This window comes from Typopeltis vanoorti, chromosome 1 (genome assembly GCF_054136105.1).
Source record: "Typopeltis vanoorti isolate ZY-2024b chromosome 1, IOZ_Tvanoo_1.0, whole genome shotgun sequence".
NCBI lineage: Eukaryota > Metazoa > Arthropoda > Arachnida > Uropygi > Thelyphonidae > Typopeltis > Typopeltis vanoorti.
Window position 1 is genome coordinate 10,104,155 of NC_143549.1, and position 23,662 is coordinate 10,127,816.

Sequence of the window (23,662 nt, forward strand, 5' to 3'; positions counted from 1 at the left end):
ATTTCACTGATCGTGGTGGAAGGGAAGCAGAGATGTTTGCTGTAAGTAACAATTCAAAACAAATCATCATCTCCGACTTACGATCCATGCAAATCCTCTCCACGTACACAACAGTGCGTATCTTTTCTTAAGCAGCTCACTTTCCAGGTACACTCGAGATGACTTCTCCTCTTTGTAATTCAGATCACAATTTCTTTCGAGTTTAATCCCTTTTGAAACATCCTCCTCTCAGCTGTAATGCAAAATCACATAATTCACGTGATTTTGCATTACAGCATTGCTAGTTGAGAAGAACTCTGTAACGTTTACTCCTCATTTTTTGCTCTTCAGACTACTGTTTCCGATCTGTGCATCCATATTTGTTGCGATTTTGTTAAAGAATTTATCCAATTTTGAATCGAGGCTTTCATTCATCACTCTGTTCAGAATTCCTAAACTATATCCAAGCCATGGTTTACAAAAAAGGCATCATGGTGGCCCGAAAAAAACATGACTTTGTCGGACGAGGGTTACAAAACTCCAGCTTTATTCACAAGCTATACTGTAGCCAGCAATACTTACGAAACCATAAGTTAAAAAAACCTGAATCTTATTTTATACGGGTAAACGTAGAAAATTCGCTAGTTGTGTCGATGACAGTTTCATCTTCTGACTCATCGAACATCTGCGCTTCCGGATCTTTCTTGTCCAAATGGATTCTAAAAGGTCGAGAAATACTTTGATATTTGCGTGTCTGGAAAGGCGCTGCAATCAACTGCACTGTGAAGAAATGTCGATTTTACGTCATTTCATTTCTTTTTTTTTTCCCTCAAAATTATCTTTAAAATAATTTTGAGGAAATCATCATCTCCGACTTACCTTCATTATAGGGATCGATTAAAGAACACGACGAGCAAAATTAATGGTGCAGTCTAATGAATTGTCACACCTTCTGATCGGACCTAATGCTTAATCCTTATCTTCGCGGGATAAACCCAATCAGTGTTAATTCATGTGGATGACGAACGAAAGAGGAAGACTTTGGAAATATTGCGACTTATTCCACTAAAATGTTTTCTCTATTGATTTTCACAAAACCAGATTAATGGTACAGACGATGAATCTTCACACCCTTCTGATTGGACGTCTGATTAAACAGAAACCCCGCTGTTTTCTTCAGAAGAACTGGACCGAACAGTGAAAACTCACATCTACTGATACTAATTACATTCACGTCACCAGAACTGAAGATAGCACAAAGATTATAAGAAGCATTAACTGAAAAGAAGTGGAAATGGCAGAAGAATTAAAGAAAAATTATGTCATTGTGTCACTGAGACAAAAGAAAAAAGAATAAAAAAAAAGTTCGATTCTGCAAAATAATAAATGTAAGAATTAATGTTCAGGAAGTACTAATAATAGAAAGGAGGGAGTAGCTGTGGTATTTAGTCAACGCAAAGATAAACTTCATGACAGACAAGCAGTTTCAAGTAGAGTGATGTGGACATATTTTAAAATAACGAAATCAACAAAATACTTCTTTGAGTAGTCGATGCAGTTGGTAGAGCCTCAGAATGTGAAAATATTGGAATCTGACAAATAACAAACTAATTTGAAGGAAAGGTGCTCAGAGGAAGTTTGTAATAATGCAATCTCAATCATGAAGTAATGTCAGAGTGCCTTTGCATTCCCTGAGGTATATGATTATTACTGCAGGCACCTCCATGGAGTCCATAGATCCATAGTGCGGGGGCCATTATAAAAACATTAATATAAAAATATTATAAATAATACTAATTTTAACAATAATGTTAATACCTGTACGATACCTGTCATATTTTGCGTTGAAATCATCCACTGACAAAGCACACACAACTGACTGACAATCTATCTCATTGACCACTTGCCATGCTAAAAATCTAGTGCTTACTCCCTTGCTAACAGCACGCTTGCTCAATTTACATGGGAGACCTACAACTTTCCTCACATCATTCATCCACTGAAATAGTTCGTCTACATCAATCCTGTAAACTCCCCGAAACAAGTTATATAATCTTTATCATATCTACCCTTATCCACAGATCAACCCAGTTTCTGTAAATAAATCTTCAGTCTCTCTCTTCATATGGAGCATTATGCTGTACTGCCACCATCTCAGTTACTTGCCTCTATATCAGTTCCACCTCATCTATAACTCCAGAAAACCCATCCCATGAGATCAAATCTGTGCGTAATAATAAATTACCAAAGCGTTATAAAGAGGAATAATAACCTTCTTCTCTCCCTCTCTGCAAGTGTGTGTGTGTGTGTGTGTGTGTGTGTGTGTGTGTGTGTGTGTGTGTGTGTGTGTGTGTGTGTGTGTGTGTGTGTGTGTGTGTGTGTGTGTGTGTGTGTGTGTGTGTGTGTGTGTGTGTGTGTTCCTCAACAACCATGTAATATCTCCTGAGCTGTTCATCCGCTATTGCAATATGCCTTCTGAACTTCAACTCCCTATCCACCAACCTCAAAATCCCTGGCTTCATCCATTTTTGGAGTACAGTTCCATCAATATGGTACAAATGTGGAAATCTTTTCATTTCAAAATGTATAACCTTGCACTTTCCAACATTAAACTGGTATCTGTTCTCTTATGCCCATACTGTGTCTATTTAAATTATCCTGAAAAATATCAACATCATCTTTGTTGATTATCGCTCTGCAGTGGTGAGCTATGGAAATTTTAACAAAGGGCTCGCATCGTCGAGCAAAAAAAAAAAAAAAAAAAAGAAAAGAAAAAAGCCCTTATATTTATCGTTCGATGCTAAATGCTTGCATAAAGCTTCCAAACACACCCGATCTTTAAAATTTCGATACCAAGGTATTTTGCAATCGTATTTAATTCTCGTTGATTTTTAGTTGATTGATGATAAAAAGCATATAATATATCCATAAATATTTCAAAATGATTTATTTCTTTAATGTATTTTATCGAATCGTCTAATGCTAATTGTAAACGATGAGCTACGCAATGCTGGTAATCACAAAGTTGGAAAATGTTTTGTAGAAGTTTGATTACAACATCTGATTTGTTTCCTAACATTACACTAGCTCCATCAGAACAAAATGCAATGAGATGAATTTTTATATAGTTATCAGAAAATCCATATGAATTTAAAGTAGCAGTTATAGCAGCGTGTATACATTTCACGATGGTATTTTCTAATTCTACAAGATTACTAAACAAGAAGCACAAGGGGCTCACAAATTTGAGAAAAATTTAACAAAGATGCCCCCAGAAGCCCCTTTAGCTCACCACTGGATGTACCTAATTTTCCATCAAATGCAAACAACAGAATATTTCTCCCTCAGATTGTTTCCTATGTCATTAATGAATAAATTAAATCGTAATGATCTAAGTGCAGAGCTCTGTAATATGCCACTAGTCACAGGCCTTCTACTCTCTGGTATCTCCCCATCAAACACTCTCTTATTCACACCACCAGCTACATATCCATACCAATATGATGTAACTTATCAGAATTCCACGTGCCATCGTATCAAATGCTTTGCGAAGTCCAACAGTATCCCGAGTAACCATTTCCTTTATTTAATTTGGTTGTCATCACTTTATTAGAGAAGGTGAATAATTATTTATGACCGCACAGCAAAAGCAATGCTCAGAGAACAGCCCGCCAAAAAGCCCGCCAAAACCTAGCAATAACTCAAAATCTGGTTTCAAAATTACAATCTGAACTATATTAATCCAGACATTCTACAAGTACTTGAAAGAATTACTGACAATTCGGCCAAATATACCCTGGAAAAGAATAAAGAAAAACTCAAGGCCAAATTCCATAGTTTGAAACAACGGCAAAATATGGCGGCCAATCACAGGAATCCATCCGATCAGGAGACCTCCAGGGAGAAAAGGAGCGACCAACCACCGGCAAGTAAGAACCATGTGATCAACCTATCAAGCGACATCCTGAACAGCGGCGAACTTACACTACTGAATAAAGGACTTAACTATGCAATAATACCTAAAAAGGTAAACAAATTGGATTTTATCTACCACATAGAAAGAGGCATCAGGTCCCTACCTAACAATATAGCCGATAAAATACGATTAGAAATTGGTAATGTCCTGAACATTAAGAAAACCATACAGAAAAATCTCACAATAACAAAACTAGCAATGCCAACCAAGACATAATAATAACGAAATCGGATAAAGGCAATGCCACTGTCGTCCTTGACAAGTCAACATACATACTTCTGTGAATCAACTAGTAGCCGATAACAACACATATAAGCTGGTAAATTATAACCCAACAAACCGGATAAAGGATAAAACAGAGAAACTACTCAAGTCTCTCACTTCTTGGCCACTGGACACGATTAAAAAACTCAAACCCAGGGCCGGCTCTACCGACGGTGCAAGACGTGCATTTGCATAGGGCGACAAGTTTTTTTGAGGCGTAAATGTTTTTTGCGCCCCCACCCCCGCCAGAATATATGGGGTCGCGAAAATACACAAACCAAATGTTCCCCTTCGACCAATTGTGGAAGAAATAGATAGCCCCAAGTTACCGCTTAGCCAAGAAATTAGCGCAAACACTCAAGGAGTTGGTAGGTGATTCTCCCTCCTACATAAAGAACACACAACACTTTATAAACAAAATAAAAACATAACACTCGATAAAGACGACTTATTAGTCAGTTTAGACGTTTCTGCACTTTTCACAAATGTCCCCATCAATGACAGAATTCTCCTACTACAGAACAAATTTCAGCCCGCCATTACGGCCCTCTTTGCCCACGTACTACAGTCCGGTTACTTCGTGTGGCAAAACAAATTTTACCCACAAAAAGAAGGTACAGCCATGGGCTCACCACTATTCCCCCCTCCCCACGAATCGCTAACTTCTACATGGAATCCTTTGAGCAAAGGGCTCTTGATTCCGCCCCGCTAAGACCGACAGTCTGGCCTAGATACGTTGACGACGTGTTCGCGATCTGGCAGCACGGGCGACAAACGCTAAACACATTCCTTAGCCACCTGAACAAACAACACGAACGCATGAAATTCACCATCGAAATCGAAAATCAAAACTCGCTTCCGTTCACTAGTCGCACGTCTTTCTTCAGGCAGTCTATCCTTCACGGTCTACCGACAGCCGACACACAATGGCCAATGCATGCATGCTAATTCATACCAACGCCCATCACAAAAATATGGAGTCATTAACACCCTTAAAAAGAGCTACAATAATTTGTTCTAACCAGCAAGCCCTGAAACAAGAACTAAAAATCATCAGCGACACATTTATAATGTATTAACAAAAATACTGTTAATAAAATACTCCATAAAACAACAAAAAAACGAATCTAGATTACAGTAAAACCATAGACATCCCATACATTAAAGGGTTATCAGAAAAAATCAACAGAATCCTACAACATTATAACCTCAATGCCACCTTTAAACCACCCACTAAACTTAAAACCATATTCAGCTCCTCTAAGGATCCTCTCCTCCCATTGGCACATCCTGGAGTCTATTGCATCCGCTGCACATGTAACTTACCGTACATTGTGAAACAAGACGGGCAATCCCTATACGTAAGAAAGAACACATTAGACACATTAAATATAACCATTATGGTGAAGCAGGCCTCTCAGATCACGCGCTCAACACCTTACACCAAATTAACTGGAAAAGCACCCTCTCTTTACACTACACAAAAACCTGGTACGAAAGGAAATTTAAGGAAGTCTGCAAAATTCTGATAAACCACCCAAATATCAACAACAAAGATGGCATGAAAATTCCAAGGATCTGGATGGCACACATTCAGCCAACCTAATATATAAGATCCAGCATAAGTCAGGACTCTAGCCAATCTTCAGCTAGTATTAGAAACCATTCCATACCAACTGGCTGGAATGTACACTTACAATCATGATGCTAACATATGTATGTAGATAGATACATAAACTTGTTGTTGCGCCCAATGTATTTCTACAACCAACAGACTAGCGTTGATGTATAATTTTTTTTTTTTTTTTACCAGAGGACAGGCCAACAATTGTTGTAGCGGTTGGTCAGTAACTTTAACAAACCAGTTTGATTGTAGTGTAGCTTGTTTTCTGCGTATAGTTGTATGCTCCAGAAGATAACCTTGACATAAAGGTCGAAACGTCGAATGTAGGTTTTAGTTATATTATTAAACTAAAGTTTTTATTCAAACACGGTAGTTGTCTCCATAATTTTCGAAATTGTAGAAGGTGAATAAGCTACTGAAGCGTGACCTACTCACAAAGTCATGCTAACCCTCCTCTTCTCCACACACAATATCACATTCCTATTCACCTAGTTCTGGATTTTGTACGAATATTTTGATCCTCACTCCTGAAAGATTAATTGGTCTATAATTAGCTACTTCTGTTTTGGGACCACCTTTATGTAAAGGGAGTATTTTTAGTTCTTTCCATTCCCTTGGGACTCGATCCGAGCTGAGACTCCTGTTAAACAATTTAATCAAAAGGACTACTAATTCCATTGCATATTTTCGTAATACATGAACTGATGTGAGGTCCAATCCCATTGGGGTATCGACATGTAGCTTCTATAAAATCCTATATATCTCGTCTCCCTCTATCCTTTCTTCCATTAATCCCTTACATATTTATTACTATAATATCTTCACCTGGATTACTATAATACCTTCACCCTTGCAAAATGTTATTTAATAATTCAGCAAGCAAATTCATCTGCTTCCGTCACTTCCGTACTACCATCTACATTCTTCAAAATCATTCTACGGTGGTCATTCTTTCTGTCTCTCTCTTGCCACATATTGAAAGAACTTTTTCGGATCCCTCTTAGCACGTTAGGCTAATCTTCTTTGTTTCGATTTTGCCTTTCTTACCATACCAGTCTTTTGGCCCGCGCTTTATACTGCTGAATGGCTCCCTCATCGCCTCTATCTATGCAACCCTTCCACACGCTTCCCTTTTGCTTTAATTCCTGCTTAATGTTTTATCTTATCCATTTAATTCCCAGTTTATATATGCTCCTAAATATTGGTATGCGGTTACCTACTTGTTCCTTCAAACACCCTTTACCACTTCCCACGCACTACTAACGCCCCTCTCCCTGAAGTCTATGCTCCCTCATTACCTCGTTAAGTCTCTCGTAGTTCCCACTCATAATTCCCAATCAAGCCTTCTTTACTGACAATTCCATATGCTTAGTCACCGCCCAGGTCAAAAATGAATGATCCCTCTCACCGATTGGTGGTAATATATCCATCTTAGTTATACACAGATCGTCAGATGTAATCACAACGTCCAACACTTTCAATCCCCTTGTGCCTTCCGTAGCATGCTGATTTAGAAAATTTTCCCAAAGAAGTTGCATAAGTTTCATTTCCTTCCTCCCATACGACCTTTCCTTCAATATCCCATAATTAAAGTCACAGTTAATCATTATCCGCCCTCTACTTATTGAATTTATTTGCCGATACATATCACCTACATAATCTTTCGCCTTCCCTGGCCTACAGCAGCAGCCAACCAAATACTTTGCAGCGTTATCTGGTATCTCACACTAGACAGCTTCAAATGTACTGTTTTCCAGTTTTCTGATTTCCTATTGGATTAGCACTCTATCGGAATGTCACTCATCTCATATCATTAGTACTATTACTCCTCCCATTCTATTTGTCAATCCGACCTACATATATTCTAACCATAATTTTTATGCCGATAATTAACGATATAACGATAATTATATCATCCTTAGTCAACCAACCACGTCTCACTAATACGAATGCCTATCGACTAATAGGAACTAACCATGCTAAAAATTCCTCCTTCTTGTTCCTGATACTCCTGAAATTAGTCAACATAAATTACGTGCCTTGGAGATACATAAGTGACCTTATGCTTTGTATTCACAACTTCAGAAACTAAAGACAGCATTATTTTTCCAATCACGCATCTGTTTGCTTTAATGGTGCCTACATGCCCCCTCAAGTGGGTCCTCTATTTCCCTGATTTTGCATATCAAACCTACTACAGTCAACAAGACGTTTTCTAAACACTTAACACCAAATCCCTTCAAGTGCAAACCATCTGCCTTATGTAAGTCTCTTCGGCCATCAAACTCACTGCACACATCCAGATACTGCGTTTCAATCCTCCTGCAACGCATGCATTGATCACTTGCAATTACCGCTTTTCTTCGCAAGTCATTTATGATGCCAAAACAACCAACTCTTTCACTTTACTTTTTTTGCATGCTAACAGCATGACTAACGTCACTAACCTCATTAATCCCCTGGGAAACATCATTTCCTCAATTAACTCACAAAGAACTCTTCTTATGATGGCATTTCCACACAAAATTTTCATTCTACTCTCACTAGCATTCTTTCACGAGCATTCCTTTCTCTTAGTTTGCACTTATTTTCTCAGCACCACTGGCAAAACGTTTATTCAGCCTATCCTGCTTACGCTTTGTCCTGTGGAAGACATAAGCAAGCTATCTCTCATTACATCTAACTCTTCATTCGATCCATGCTTTTATTTCCATCTACGCTAGCATCCTTACCTCTCTCATTCCCGACAGTCTCACATATTTCTCTCGTGTCATCTTGCCTTACATTAATCCTTCCTTCGCATACTGTCATTTTCTAGGAACGTTTTCGTTTTTTTTAGTACCATTATACTTTTTCCGCACAAGCTTTCATTCTGTTCTCTCTCTCTCTCTCTCTCTGTCTCTCATTTCCTCTTGAAAGTTTTATATTAGCCAATCTTTTCTGAAGTATCCCAATTTCTTCATTCCCCGACTTAATCCGTGTCCTCAAATCCTCTACTTCGGTGGTTCTCAAACTGTGGGGCGCGACCGCCACGGGGGGGAGGGGGGCGAATAGCTTTAAAGGGTGCGCGGCATACTTTCCTACAGATAAAAATTAGAACTGCCCTAAATCAGTTTTAAAAATAACAAGAAATAAAAATACAGAAAGAAAAACTTTTGATAATACAGGTTTTAATTATCATGAATTTCAAAATAACTAATAATTATTTTCTTCACTCGCACTTATAAAACACGTGTGCCAGAGGCAGTGTTGATAGTTCGGCAGCGGCCGCATCCTCTTCAAGGCAGCGATATGTCATTGACGCTTGTTTCAGTGCAATTGTGCTGATTTGTTTACCTCTTAAAGTTGACTTGATTATGAACAATTGATCATGAAGCGTTTCCTGAATAGTGATAGAAATGAAGATACCAGCGCTCCTTCAACTAGTGGTGGGAAAGAAGCTACTCGGAGTGTGAAAACAAGAGGGTATGATGAGAACTATTTATCACTAGGCTTTACGAAAACTGTAATCATTAATGAAGAACGTCCGCAATATGTAATCTGTTTAAGTATTTTAACTGCAGATAGTATGAAACCTAACGAATTAAAGAGACATTTTAAAACCAAACAACCTGAGTTTACAAATAAACCAAAAGAGTTTTTGTTAGAAAGCTTAGGGGCTTGAAGTCCACACCACATAACTTTTGCTAAAACTACAAATGTGTCTTCCAAAGCTCTTTTAGTCTCTTATGAGATTTCTCATAGAATTGTTAAATGTAAGAGACCACACACAATTGAGGAAACACTGATTTTACCAGCAGCGAATGGCATGGTATCAACAATGTTGGGTGACTCTTCTGCTCAACAATTGAGAAATATCCTCCTCTCTAATGACACAGTTTGTAGAAGAATTTCAGATATTTCTGACGATTTAAGTCAGCAGTTTATTGAGAAGTTGCGTAGCAACTGCTTTGCACTTCAAGTGGACGAAGCGACTGATATTCATCAAGATGCCCACTTGATTGCGTACATTCGTTCTGTTGATGAGGTGTATATGCGAGAGGAATTGCGTTTCTGTGAGCCTATCTTGAAAACAACGAAAGCTCAAAGTCGTTTTCACATAATTAATGCTTTCTTTAATGTAAATGATATATCATGGGATAAGTGTATTGTCATTGGTACAGATGGAGCTCGTTCAATGTCTGGAGTCCGTGCTGGATTACAAGCAAAAATTAAAGCTGCTGCTCCCGAAGCAGTATGGACTCACTGCATGATACATTGGGAGACTCTGGCAGCTAACTCAGTCCACCTCTTCATGAAGTGTGCTGCAGACGATTGTAAAAACTGTCAATGTTATCAAGACAAATCCTCTAAAGTCTAGACTTTTTAAAATGCTGCATAAGGAAATGGGTGCCGAACACATTGCTTTGTTGTTTTTTAGTGATGCTCGATGGCTTTCAAGAGACAAGGTATTAAAGAGAATGTTTGAGTTGAGACATGAGGTGCTTTGTTTTTAAATGGGGAAAACCACTTGCTGGAAGACAGTTTCAGCAATAAGGAGGTAGTAATCTGTGAGGTTACCTCACAGATATATTTGAGAAACTGAATATTCTCAACACTTCACTTCAAGGGAATGAGGCAACTGTACTTTCTTGGAATGACAAATTTAAAGCATTCATGAGAAAATTAGAGCTCTGGAGACACAGTATGGAAAGCGACACGCTAGACATGTTCCCTACTCTAGTGTCAATGGTACAAGACACTGATAATCCAGTGCTTCCAATGGAGATAAAAAGCTGCCTACTTGATCATCTCATAATGTTGAAAGTTCATTTAGAAAAATACGTTTGTGATGATTTTGATGAATCTTATTGGATTAAAAACCCATTCGAAAATGCACCTGACCCATCATCTCTGAAAATGAGAAAGAACAACTCATCGATCACACTAGTGATACTTCACTGAAAAGTAAATTTAAGTAATCGTCTTTGTCAGAGTTCTGGATATATATTGGAAAGGAATTCCCAACTTTGACCAAACAGCATTGAAGATCCTTATTCCTTTCGCAACAACTTATTTATGCGAGAAAGGCTTTTCTGCTTTGGCAGCTATGAAGTCAAAGTATCGTTCACGACTAAATATCACTGAAGAACTTAAAGTGGCCATTTCTGATATTACACCCCACGTTTTGATAAACACGTTCTTCTCAAAAGCAGGCCCATCCATCACATTACACTTTAGCATTTAAATGTTTGGTTATTTTTACAGAGAAAAATTAAATACTTGTTAGTTAAATATTATTTCATTTCAATACATATTTTGGTTAATTGCAAGTGTTAAAGCTAATTTTTATTGTAGGGCTAATATTGTGATACTTTAATTATTTTGTATCAAAAATTGTTAAATAGTATGTAGAAAACACAAAATAACCTGAATAAAACATCAAACTTAGTATGACTTTTATTTTGATAAATAAAACTGGAGGGGGGGGAGTGACAGTGTTTTCTCTTGTCAGGTGGGGCTCAGAGGTAAAAAGTTTGAGAACCACTGCTCTACTTCATTTCTGAATATGTAAATTTTTTTCCGGAATGAAAAGTAGACAATACAGTGACTGAAAGAAACGATAAACAATCCTCACGGGCATAGAATTCAAAACTGAAGGTAATGTCTTAAATTGTGGATAAACAGAAGAAACATCCATATCTGATGTCTAATTGTTACTTGGTTCAGGAATAGCAAGCAACTCAGAAATATCCTTACCACTGCCTATTATCTTGGTGTAGAGTGTCAATAAAAGCTAAAAGAGGAGGGTTTTCAGATAAGGTGGAGGCTCTGGTCTCGTGATCTTGAATTATATCTTGAGCGATATGAGCGGATGTGAAAAAACTTCAAAGAATATAGAACAATGAACTATTGGTTGACCATCTTCACATGGCTTTAATAATTTAAGATGAGGTTGAGTGTCAACAAATTCAACAGTGGCTGCTTGTCATCAGGTATTCACGTGTCCTCTTTATGATGTACATCGGAAGACACATTATTGTTTGTCAACATCTGTGTTAATGGTGGTAACTCTATTTTGATTACTGTATCTTTTACAGGTGGTGATCCATCCACCATTATAAACCATTCACCATTAGAAAGTGATTTCTGAGTCACACCAGTGTTTATATACAAATGAGGAAGGGAAACTCGAACTGATGAAATGGTTAAGTGGGAACTCAGGTCTTCGTTCTCTTGTGATCAACATTACCTCGCTATTATTATCAGCAAGATCTTATATTGATACCAGCTGTATGAATCTTGAGTTCACCTTTTCCTTTATACTTTCCTTTTCATGCCACGAAGAAGTTTTCTCCTAGGGATACCCCCCTCTTTTCCTCCTAACTTGGAGTTATAATTCTGCCTCATGTTGTTTTTGTTCATGACCCAGTATGAGGAAAGTCCTGCACTTCAAATTGAGAATCACATTCAGTCTCAAGATCAAAATGATTGTCAACTAATCCACCACTGTTAAAACTGTATAATTCATTAGTACTGGAAATTAATAAAGAATCTTGGTGCAGTCAATCGAAAGAGACAGGTACACAGTTTGATGTTGAGACTCAAAATGGAATGATTATAAGAATTTTCAATGAATAAATTAAAAAAAAAGAAAGAAAGAAAATGAGAAGGGACTACATGCTTACTATTCTGTGAACAGTTAGGCTCTTACCATCGCATGCTTAAGTTACACCCATAGGTGCTTTCCTAGAAAGCAACTTATCGAAAACAGTTAACATACTGCTGTGGTGATTGGTCCATTTCAAATAAAGAGTCTAAGATCCTGTTCGTATGAAAAATTAGGAAAAGTTATAATTATTCAATAGATGACAGCAGAAACCACAATGCTATATTAGCAATGGTAGATAGTGAATTAATCCGCACATGTTGAGTTAAGCTTAGCCACAAGAATAAAATTCCGAAAAATTCTATTAGGCAATTCCTTAAACTAAATTCAGCTTCATAGAACTGCTCCTCTGAAGAAAACTTCTCAATTACTGTACAACATTTAGATATAAATGCAACTAGGAAGCGTACAATTAGTTCGTTTTTTTAAACAAGGGCATAACGATTTAGAAGTGCATTTACAAGTGACTGCAATTAGTAAATATGCAATTTGTTTCGTATTATTTTCAAGGCGTAATTCAAGGTTAGGAATTTATTATTATTATTATTATTATTATTATTATTATTATTATTATTATTATTATTATTATTATTATTATTATTAATACGTGACACCTCCAGGGAATCCAAGGACTCATCATTTAGAAGTACATACTTTACGATTTTAAACTACACTTCTTCAAAAATACGGAAGTAACCGCATGCTCCACGTTTTCCATGAAGCCGAACAGCAAATTATATCTCTTCGCTTCTTCTATAGGATTTCATGGCCAGTGAAACACCTATAATAGTGCTGTTTTAAAGTATTAAAATTACACGTATCTTCTTCATTTATTTTAATTACTTCTTTATTGACACGTTCTGGTTTTCAACTGGAGAAAACACAAGGAAAAATGTCACGAATTTACTGCCTATTTTGTACAGGGCCGTGCTCGTAAGTATACAATGTTTGATTATGTCAGTATATCCATCTAGTTAGGCCTATCAACAAAAACATATTCAGACAGTAGAAACATATAAGAAAATTCATTTTAAATTCATTTGAAATTACTCACAACTGAGCACAGCGCTTGTAATAATCATATGAACAAATATCAATCCATTAGTTCTACTAAAATCTTTTCTGTGATCACCAAAAACATCGGAACATTCAGCGCATAGCACCCTCATGCTTAAACGGATTTTTGAATGATGACATTGTAAGATATTTGATGTATATGTGATTGTTAAAGTTCGGAGAAAATTCTGGAAGTGTCATATTAGTGACATCTTTAGGATAACTGAAACAAACTAAAGATTCTGAAGAGATTGGAATGTTTGTTAATTATATCGTTTACATTTTTAGCCTTCCTGGATATCGCATTTGGCCAGTCGTGCCATCAAAATGAGCTGCAGAAGTGTTCTGAAGTTTTATTTGAGAAGGCAGAAGAAATACCTTTCAGCGTCACTGAGGAAGAAATGAAAAATGTATGCGAGTAAGTATTCTAACCCAGCTTCATCCTTCTTCACTCCTGTTGGAAAATAAGCTTCACATGAGATTGCAGTAAGCAGCATAAAAATATCCATCTTTTCATGGTAAAATCCTGTTGGTGCGATCAATAACAAAACAAAGCTTATTAAGAAAGGATTTCCGTAAAGAGGGTGTAGTGATTCCAGCTAGAAATACTAAGCGGAAGCACTGCATCATCCGCAGATTATCGTTTACTATTTACTTTGCTCTGATTATTTTTTATAGCATTTATTTTTGACATAAAACTATCATTAGTCGCCTATTATGTGTGTGTCAGTGCTTTTTTTTCTTGCTATATTAGACAACTGAAAGCATGCGCAGGACTCGCATCCAGAAATATAGAAATATGATAGTGAAGTGTAGACTTCTCTGTTATATTACTAGCCCACTTCTGACTAACTTACTGTGATAATGTATGTTATGTCGTGTTCATTTTCCACATAATTCAGGATGGTACTTTTAGCATGGTTCAGTAAAAGACAAATTTCAATCCGTTCCAATTTACGAAAGAAACTGAACTGTTTTGCTGAAGAAATAAGAAGGAGTATTACAGTTCAGCTTTAACGTGCTTTAAATATTTTGCGGAGAAAGTAGGGGAGAGATTTAAGGAATAAATTCTGGTGAATAGTGAACATGCAAATATGTGTACTGAAAACACAATCAATAAAATACTTTGTTGGTGAGAAATAGTAAACAAGTGAATCAGTAAGGAGTCATTAATCATGCTAATTGCTATCAGTAGCAGTTGTATAAGGAATAAGATCTCTGAATAAGATAAGGAATCGTGACGTGATTGGTTGTTGATTTGATGACGTCGTTGTGGGCGTGACGTCATGAGATTGGAATATTTGGAATGTTCCTGGGGGCATATGTGTCAGTGACGTGCGTTCTTGTATTTTGGTTCCCGTATGGAATTGTGGGTAATGGTAGAGATAAGGATTCGTGGTATGATTGGTGGGACACTCTGAACCTGATCACGATCAAGATAAGATAAGGAACGTGCATGTTTGATGTTATCAGATGAAGACAAGTGACGTCATTTGTTATTTGTAAAGAGTTAACATCGTTTGTTAGTTGTAAATAAGTGACGTTGTTGTTTTGAATGGAAAGGGATATATATTTTAGTGTATAAGGAATCGTGTCGTGATTGATGGGACACTTCTGACCAGATCAAGATCAAGATAAGATAAGGAATCGTGACGTGGATGTTTGTTGTTATAGATTTTGGAATGTTTGGAATTTCGCTGGGACCCTCTTGGTTTGGTTTGGCTATGGAATTGTGGGCAATGTTTTTGAGATAAGATATCTTGGAATTTTCCCAGAGTGACACACATCCATCATTGTTGTCATGATTTGTTTGGTTGTCTATAGATGGGTGTACTAATTTCCAATACATTATGGGGTATTTCTTTCCTGTTAAAGGGTGAGAATTCTTAGAGAAAATCGTGATGGCGGCAGTGTTTCGAGCTTTTCTGAATAATTTAATCATATACTAGTGTCCCTCAAACACATACACACACTTTTTTTTCCATAGCTCATCTGTATTTTCTTCTATATTCATATTCTAATTCAAATTCATATTTTATTCATAATTCATCCGAATAAATTCTTTTGTCAAAAATTAAGATCTTAAAGTTCAATAAATAAATAAATAAACAAATCGTGTGTGAATTCACGGCGATTTCGGGAGTGATCTTACTTAAACATACATAACACATCATGTTTGTTCTTTTAAGTTTACATATTTATTTCACAGATATTATTTACAATGCAATATGCAGAAATAGGAATTTACAGATATCACGAATGCATAAAAACTATCCAGTATTAGAATTATGCTTACCGAAATATATAAGCATTGATTATTGAAATTACAATTATCAAGTGTTATGTTTAAGTTAAAAAAATTAACTTACATTTCTTTCCAGAATAGGAACATCTTGGTACTATGCTTTTCTGACTAATATAATTACATGCTGGTGTCTCTACAGTATTTTAAAATAAATAAATTAAAATAAAAGGACAATTAAATGGATTACAAAACCTTTTGTATGTATATTAGAAATTCTAATGATAATTTAAAATTACTTACAGCTTTCCAGAATGGCTCTTCTAAATACGAATATTCCAAAAAAAATCCATAATAGTTGAATTTTATATCCACACCACAACACAAACACAAAATCCACAAAGAACAAAATTTCTGTAAATACTGTAAACTGAAATTGTTGAGTAATTCGTCCTTTAGATTTCATCCCATAGATGCTATGTTATCATCATGAGCAATATCCCCCCAGAGAAAGGTTACTACAAATCGCGGTTTTCTTCAAAGGGTCTTTCATGAAGATGACATGAGTCACATCCGTAAATTGTGGTATTGTTCAAAAGGTATCATTTTCCCAAATTTGGATGTTTCTCAAATACTAACATATGACTAAGTGATTAGCATTCACATGATTGTGATGACACATATCCTAAAATTATTCATTCTTCATTCCCATTAAAAATTTATTCCTGTAGTAAATTAATGCTTACATTTAATTTTTAAAACCAATATTGACTGTTAATTTTACCTGCTATTCCTTGTGCTCTTAACCTATTTCTGTAACTGAAATTTATTTATTTTTTTCTTTAGCATTAGTAATTTTAACGAATGGATATATGCGACAAACAAGGTTTTGAACTCGCATTGCGTTTTATTTTAGAAATTTCTTTTGCCAGCACAACAAATAAATAGTTATTTCTTATTATTTCAAATGAATATCAGCTCTGTAATATATACTTTGTTAATTTATATGTAACCTTTTATTTGACTAATATTATTAATAAATGGCTCTGTAAAATAGCCAAATTCTTACAGTATTGTAACTTTTCAGGTGATATCTTCTCCACTAAAATTCTGGCTATTAAATTAATACCCAATTATTCCTTTTGGTTCCAAGAGTTGGCAGTTTCATGAAATATTTGAGAGGATGCATGATCAATTAAGACTTTTAATTCACTGAGTCAAAAAAAAGTCTCTGATTACTTTGTGGCATGAAATTTCACAAGGAAAAAAAATCGTTATGTTCTTACTTAAATTTATGTAACACATCAATGACACCCGATTTGTTAATTTAAATTTACACATTTTATTTGAATGAAATATTATTTATAAATTGTATTTACTGAATCTAACATACAGAAAATAAATAAATTGAAAAATACATCAAAGGCTCTTTCCCATGCTTGTGGAATTGCTATCATGTGGTTTTTGACAATGTGACTTTAATCTGAAAGTTATTTTTCATTTGGTGATCAATGGGAATTTATTTCTGTAGTAAAATTAAGGGTTGCATCTTTATTTTTTTGAAACCAATATACATATACTTCTGAGGTTAATCTCCTATTAACCTCGTTAATGTTTTCATTTTTTCTCTTCCTTTGGGTAGTAATATTTGATATTTGCATGTTGATTCTATCGTGCAATTTCTTAGTTTGTCCAGAGATAGTGAACCAATTTCGTACTTCAGCTGATGGTTATATTTTATTAACCAAGAATTCTATTTTTTAACTCTTTCAGGTAATTCTTTCCAACTACAAGGTGATTTTGTCAATGCATATCTTACAATAATTCCATCAGAAATACAAATTTCTTTAGGAAATAAATTTGAAATCTCATTGAAAAGAAATTGGCAATCAATTATCCCAATGATAACTGAAAATTCGTATTTTTCACTCACTGTCGATTTTTCATAATTGTTTTCCTTCATTCTTCTTGTTCTTCTCAGATTACTTCATATGGCACCACAAGTAAATAGTTATGTATTATTATTATTATTATTATTATTTCACTGATTTTTAGCTCTGATCATATATTTTATGTTAACTTTCTGTTAACATAAAATTTTCTTTTATGTTCACAGAAATTTAACATAAAACTTTCTGTTAATTTTACAAAATTCCAAACAAATAGAACTTTTCACAAAGAAACTTTCAAAGAATTTGTGGCTCACCCATTATTTTTACATTACCAAACACAAAACACCACAACACATAAACAGCAGCAGCAGTGGATGAACGATTACCTTAAGTTCAAAGTCACTCGACTCTATAGTTTTTTCTTATAGTACTGTTTACACTTACCATGCCCTACCCTGACCGTTCCTTCAAAAATGAACCTTTTGTGCAGATGACTTAATGACATGTTTTCACCTACTGCTGGATATACTGTTGGTATGTTTTTATCTAACTTTGTGTGGGAAAGGTAAAATTTGTATATGTGTTATCTGGAGAGTACAAACATTTTTTCTATACCAAACTTTAAGAGGTCAAGTCACGTTTTGTGTTAATTATCTGCTTTCTCTCTGTAAAATAACGAAATTCTAACAGTTCGGATTTTCGATTATGAGAACGATTTGTTTTCAGATAATTCAAACAATGTCAAACAAAGGTAGCATTAGACAAATTCTAAAATAATCAATACATGGATTTCAGTTTTGCACATTTTTTCCCATTCCTGGAATTAATTTCGCAGTTGTGATTTTTTAAAATAATTAAACAGAATTGCATTCAGATATAAAGTTGTGGATTTAAATATCAAGTTTTAATCAGAATAGCTGAGTTAAAAATTCACTGTGGAAAAACACAACAACAACAAAAACACACATCTTTGCTCATTTAAGTTTGCAAATGCATATTTTATTTTGCTGAAATACTATTTACAAGAATATTCACTGAGAAAAATTCGAAAAATTTAATTACCTAGAAATATTTCAGAATATTTAGTTTAGACTCTTAGCATTTTCCAAAGAGTTCAATGAATAAAATTTTTGTTACTCACTCATTCTTAGTTACATTACATCAAAATAGCTGGTCATACAAAAGAGTTTTTAAATCGGGTACCATGGTAACCACACTTCCATACATTTGATATTGTGTCAGTCTGGAAGTGACACCATGCCTCCCTAAACATTCTGTGTATTCTTTTGACAGCAAATATACACAAACAGTTTTCGTAAAATGTTCGTAAATGTCCCAAAATTAAGAATCTTTATCGAATTCGATAAAATCTTGAAAGCTAATTTTACCATTGATGAATTTAAATGATTAGCGATAATTTTCCTCATGATATGAACAGATATTAATTCAGTTTCCAAAAATAGTAAATGATTATCAATATCGTACATTTTTGGTGAAAATCTCTCAGCTTCTTCACAACTAATAGAGAAAAACTTTACTTCCATCAGCTCCTGTATCATCAAGTATTAGTTCCCCATCTTGGCATTTCAGAATATAACACTCACCGAGGTCCATTTCGTAGTCAACTCTTCTTTGCAAGTAGCCGAGGAAATCAGACCACTTCCTGCATAAATTTTCCCAAGTGGTCCTGGATAAATACATCACAATGTACGTGTCTTCTAAAATAATAATCGGCTTCCATCCTTTTAGAGCTAGGTGAGGAGTTTTGTCTCGTGATATTTTCCTGAAGAAAGAAAATTTTAATCACTTTTGTAGCTCACCCATTATTTTACTTTACCTTCCAGGATACCAATCACCACAACACAATATGATATGATATGATAGCTGCATGGAATGAGAACACAGAAGGTTTAGGCCAGAGTTGGAAGTGGAGTTTCTTTTTATGAAACGACAAAGTAAACCAATATGTGCCATATGCCAAATAAACACTTGCGCAATTCAAAGCCAGCAATCTCAAGCAACATCATTATGGCATGTATCACATAATTTTAGTAAAGAATTTCCTCTTGGCTCTGATCTGAGGCAAACTAAACTTTCAACTTTGAAAGAACAACTCCATGGTCAGCGAAAATTGATATCCATGTTTACTAAAGATGCTGGTGTTACTGCTGAGGCTAGTTTGATTTTAGCGTTTAATATTGCACAGGATAAACAGCCGTACACCGAAGGAAAATTTGTCAAGAAGAATATTGCACAAATAATTTCGGTTTTAGACCTGATAATAAAAAAAAAACACTCAAGCTGATTAAACAGATGTCAGTCTCCAGGCATCCCATTGAAAGGAGAATTTCCGTTATCAGTGCTGATAATGTAAATAACTTACACCATAACTTGAAAAACTGTGCTGCATTTAGTTCGACTTTGGATGAATCTACAGATATTCAGGACAAACCACAACTAGCTACATTTGTCCGCTTTGTGTCTCACTCCCAGGACGTCAATGAAGGGCTATTGGACTTGATAGCTTTGAAAGATACAACATGCGGTTCTGACATCAAAGAAGCTCTTGATGTTGCACTTAGAAAAGATTCGGTATAGCGTGAAAAATTCGCGACCATATCAACCGACGGTTCTCCAGCTGTGAGAGGTAAAATAAAGGGCTCATAGGAGCTCGTTCCGAATGATGAATCATATCCTGCTTTCCTACCTGTACATTGCATTATTTACAGAGAACATCTAGTTGCCAAGTGTTTTAAATTTGAAGACGTAATGGAAGTAGTTCTAAGAATTGTCAATTTTATTCGATCAAGTGCTAAAACACACCGACAAGAGCTTTCTCGATGAGTTGAATTGTGACGAGATTCCTACCATGGTTTTGCATAGTAAGGTGGCTCTCAGTTAAAAATGTATTGCTAACTGAGCAGTGTGTTATGACAATAACTATTGCTTCGACTTTAAAAGTATTCTAATTGTTCAAACTAAACGTCATTTAATGTGTTTAGAATTAAAAACTTTTTTATTGCAGTAATTTTTATTAACCCTGTTTATCTCTCTCTCTCTCTCTGTCTCTCTCTCTCTCTCTCTTTTTTTTTAATTTTGTTCCTCTTTTTTGTTGTCTCTTCTCTCTTTTTTTTTGCTGGTAGAGCGTGGAGAGCTGCGTGTCGCGTAGACGCCAGCCGCATGCGGCTCACGAGCTACGTTGTGGTCACCCCTGGTATAGAGAGTTAATGATTTTCCATATTAATTTCAGCAAAAGAGAAATAAAGTGAGACTAATCCGAGTGTAAGACATTGTAAAATACCTGCCGCTTATGATGTTATGACTAATTTCAAGTCTCCATAACGTAGGCTAATAGAATAGCGAAAAATAAAAAGGCACCATAAAACCAAAGCGCTGGTTAATCGGAGACTGCAATTTAGGTGTGTAACGATATTAGTGAAAAGTTGGAATAGAAACGAATGTATTTAAGGTTACAAAATGTGAATACAAAGCAAGATAGAAATCGTTCGGAGTAAGATGATGGTTTGCTTGCGGCTATTTTAGGCTTTTCTATAAACAGAAAAGCAAAACTTGATCGTCTCCAGTTGTGCTACGCCTACTCTTCTCTTGAACTATTTTGGAAGAAAGTTAGCTGGGAGGCAATAAGAGAATTTGAAGTAAACTGTTATGGACATTGTGGTCTACATAAATGATGATGTATGTTTGGAGAGTTGTATTGAGGAAAATCAACATTTAAGGAAAAGTGATTGAAGAGGTCAGAGTCGTCGCGACATTAGGAGAGCGGTAGAGGCAGCATATGAATTTGGTAGAATGATTTTAGCCAAAGGAGAGCAAAATTTTGAGATTCAATTTGAATACCCTCTGGCATGGAATATCGGAGGGAACATATGCGCAGACCCCACCTCTGAGGCAAAAGGAGTTAAAGAATGTGTAGTTGGGAAAACAGAGATGAGCAGAGTTTGAGATGGTTGAGATTTCAGTTTCTGTCAAGAAGAGTATGTGAGGTTTTGAAGAACGAAGGTGGAAGTGAACATCACTAAGGTTAGATCTGATATCGGTTATGAGTTTGTTAATGTATCTACACCCTCTATCCAAAAAGAAACCGAACTTTTCGAAATTAGAAGAAACTAGTGGCACCACCTGTCGTATCTTTTTGTTGGCCAAAGCGGCAACAGTTATTAGTGTTGCTTCAACTGTTTATGGCATTTGTTTCATTGGAAGCCGAGTTATAGTGCCAAGAGTGACAATGTATTTTAATGAACGGTCGGTCGTTTCGATATTCATGCCGTACGCGACGAATTCTCGCTATCAATCGCTTTAAAACTTCGAGATAAAACTCACCATTAACCGGGTGGCCAGGTGGAACGAATTCTTTGTGGATAATTCCCTTGGAATCAAGAAACAAATCAGCATTGTCTTTACTTTTGACTTCTCCAAGCGACTTTATTTCGGATGCCCATCTTCTGGTGGTCTCCACTCAGCACTATGGCGCTTTGTTTCGGGCTCATACTTAAAACACCACGTTTCATCACCAGTAACGATCGTTTCAAGGAAGTTTGAGTCCTTACGAGCGGTTTTAATGAAGTCCTTTCATTGTTCAATTCGAATTTACAAAGGCCCAAACTCTTGGTCAAAATGTTGTGCACAGTTGATTTTGGAATCCTCGATTCATCTTCAATCAATATCACGGACGATTTCCGGTTTTATTTGATTAAATCACGCACTTGTTGGAAGTTAACTTCGCTCAGTCTAATTTTTGGACGGCCAGCTTTTCGTCGTCCTCAAGCGTCCGATCACTTTGAAATCGCTTAAACCACTCGTAAACTTGAGTAGGGGATAAGCATTCATCACCGTATGCTTTTTGAAGCATTTGATGCGTTTCGGTAAAACGTTTGCGAAGTTTAACACAAAAGTCAATCGCAGCTATTCTGTTTGAAACTCATTTTTCGACCATTCGTCGAAACACGCTTTTACTCTTGGCATTATATATCGGCTTCTAGTGAAACAAATATCATAAACAGTTGATACAACCTTAATGAAGGTTGCCGCTTTCTACAACAAAAAGATACAACAGATGGCGCCACTAGTGTCTTCTATTTTTGAAAAGTTCGGTTTCTTTTTGGATAGCGGGTGTAGAAAGTTCTGTGAAGTTCCTTTTTACCATACAGTCCCACATGCTCCCTATGTAGTGTTTCGAATTAGGTTTCTATTTTTGGTTATTTACAGACTTTGATTTTTCGCACTCGTATCCCTTCTTTGTAATTGATTGGCCATGCTTTGTCTCCACTTTGACGTTTCTCTTCCATTATTTTTGCAACAGCTGCCTTTTTTACTCGCTCTGCATTGGTCAGATCCTACCTATCTCGTACACGTGATGCAGGCGTGGTGCCTTTCGACTTGCTGTTCACGGCCGTTATGAACTCCGATCTCCTTGTCGATGTATCGCTGGTCATATTTGGAGGGGTATTAGGATTATCTGGTATTTTAGTAGCGTATGAATAATATGTGCAATATCAGTGGTGACAGCTAATGTCAGAGCATACCTTTACCTTATTACAAATGCATTTGGAAAAACGAAGGCCAGCTAGACTTGTGAACATTAAAATCTACAAGGAAGATGATTTGGCTGTAAAGGGTGTTTCACTGGAGTAAATACAATCAATTTCACTGGTTGGTAGCTTAGAATAGCCACAGAAATATGAAATATATCTGAAAAAATGCTGAATTTTTTATCCAAAGATGATATCAGAAGGAATATGCAAAATTTGACATTTATGCACTAAAACAGAGTCAAATGTTTTTTAAATAGGAAAATAATGGTAATTAACTTATGAAAAATTGAAATGAAATGGGTAATGAGTATTTATGTAGCAATACGAATTGTCCACTTTATTTCACTGATGTTCAGTGAAATGATTTGATCACAATGCTGCAAACCATCACAAGAGCACACGATGGTCTAATCTCCGATTAGGAAATG

General features: G+C 35.9%; 1 protein-coding gene across 1 annotated transcript in view; it reads left to right on the forward strand.

The window, feature by feature from the left end:
* The window catches only part of LOC150109779 (uncharacterized), a 33,443-nt gene that overhangs the window by 3,900 nt on the left and 5,881 nt on the right, over positions 1–23,662 (forward strand). Inside the window, exon 2 of the mRNA XM_090410022.1 lies at positions 13,837–13,966. Within this exon, the coding sequence (XP_090266148.1) occupies positions 13,837–13,966 (130 nt within the window). The remainder of the gene's footprint in view (positions 1–13,836; positions 13,967–23,662) is intronic.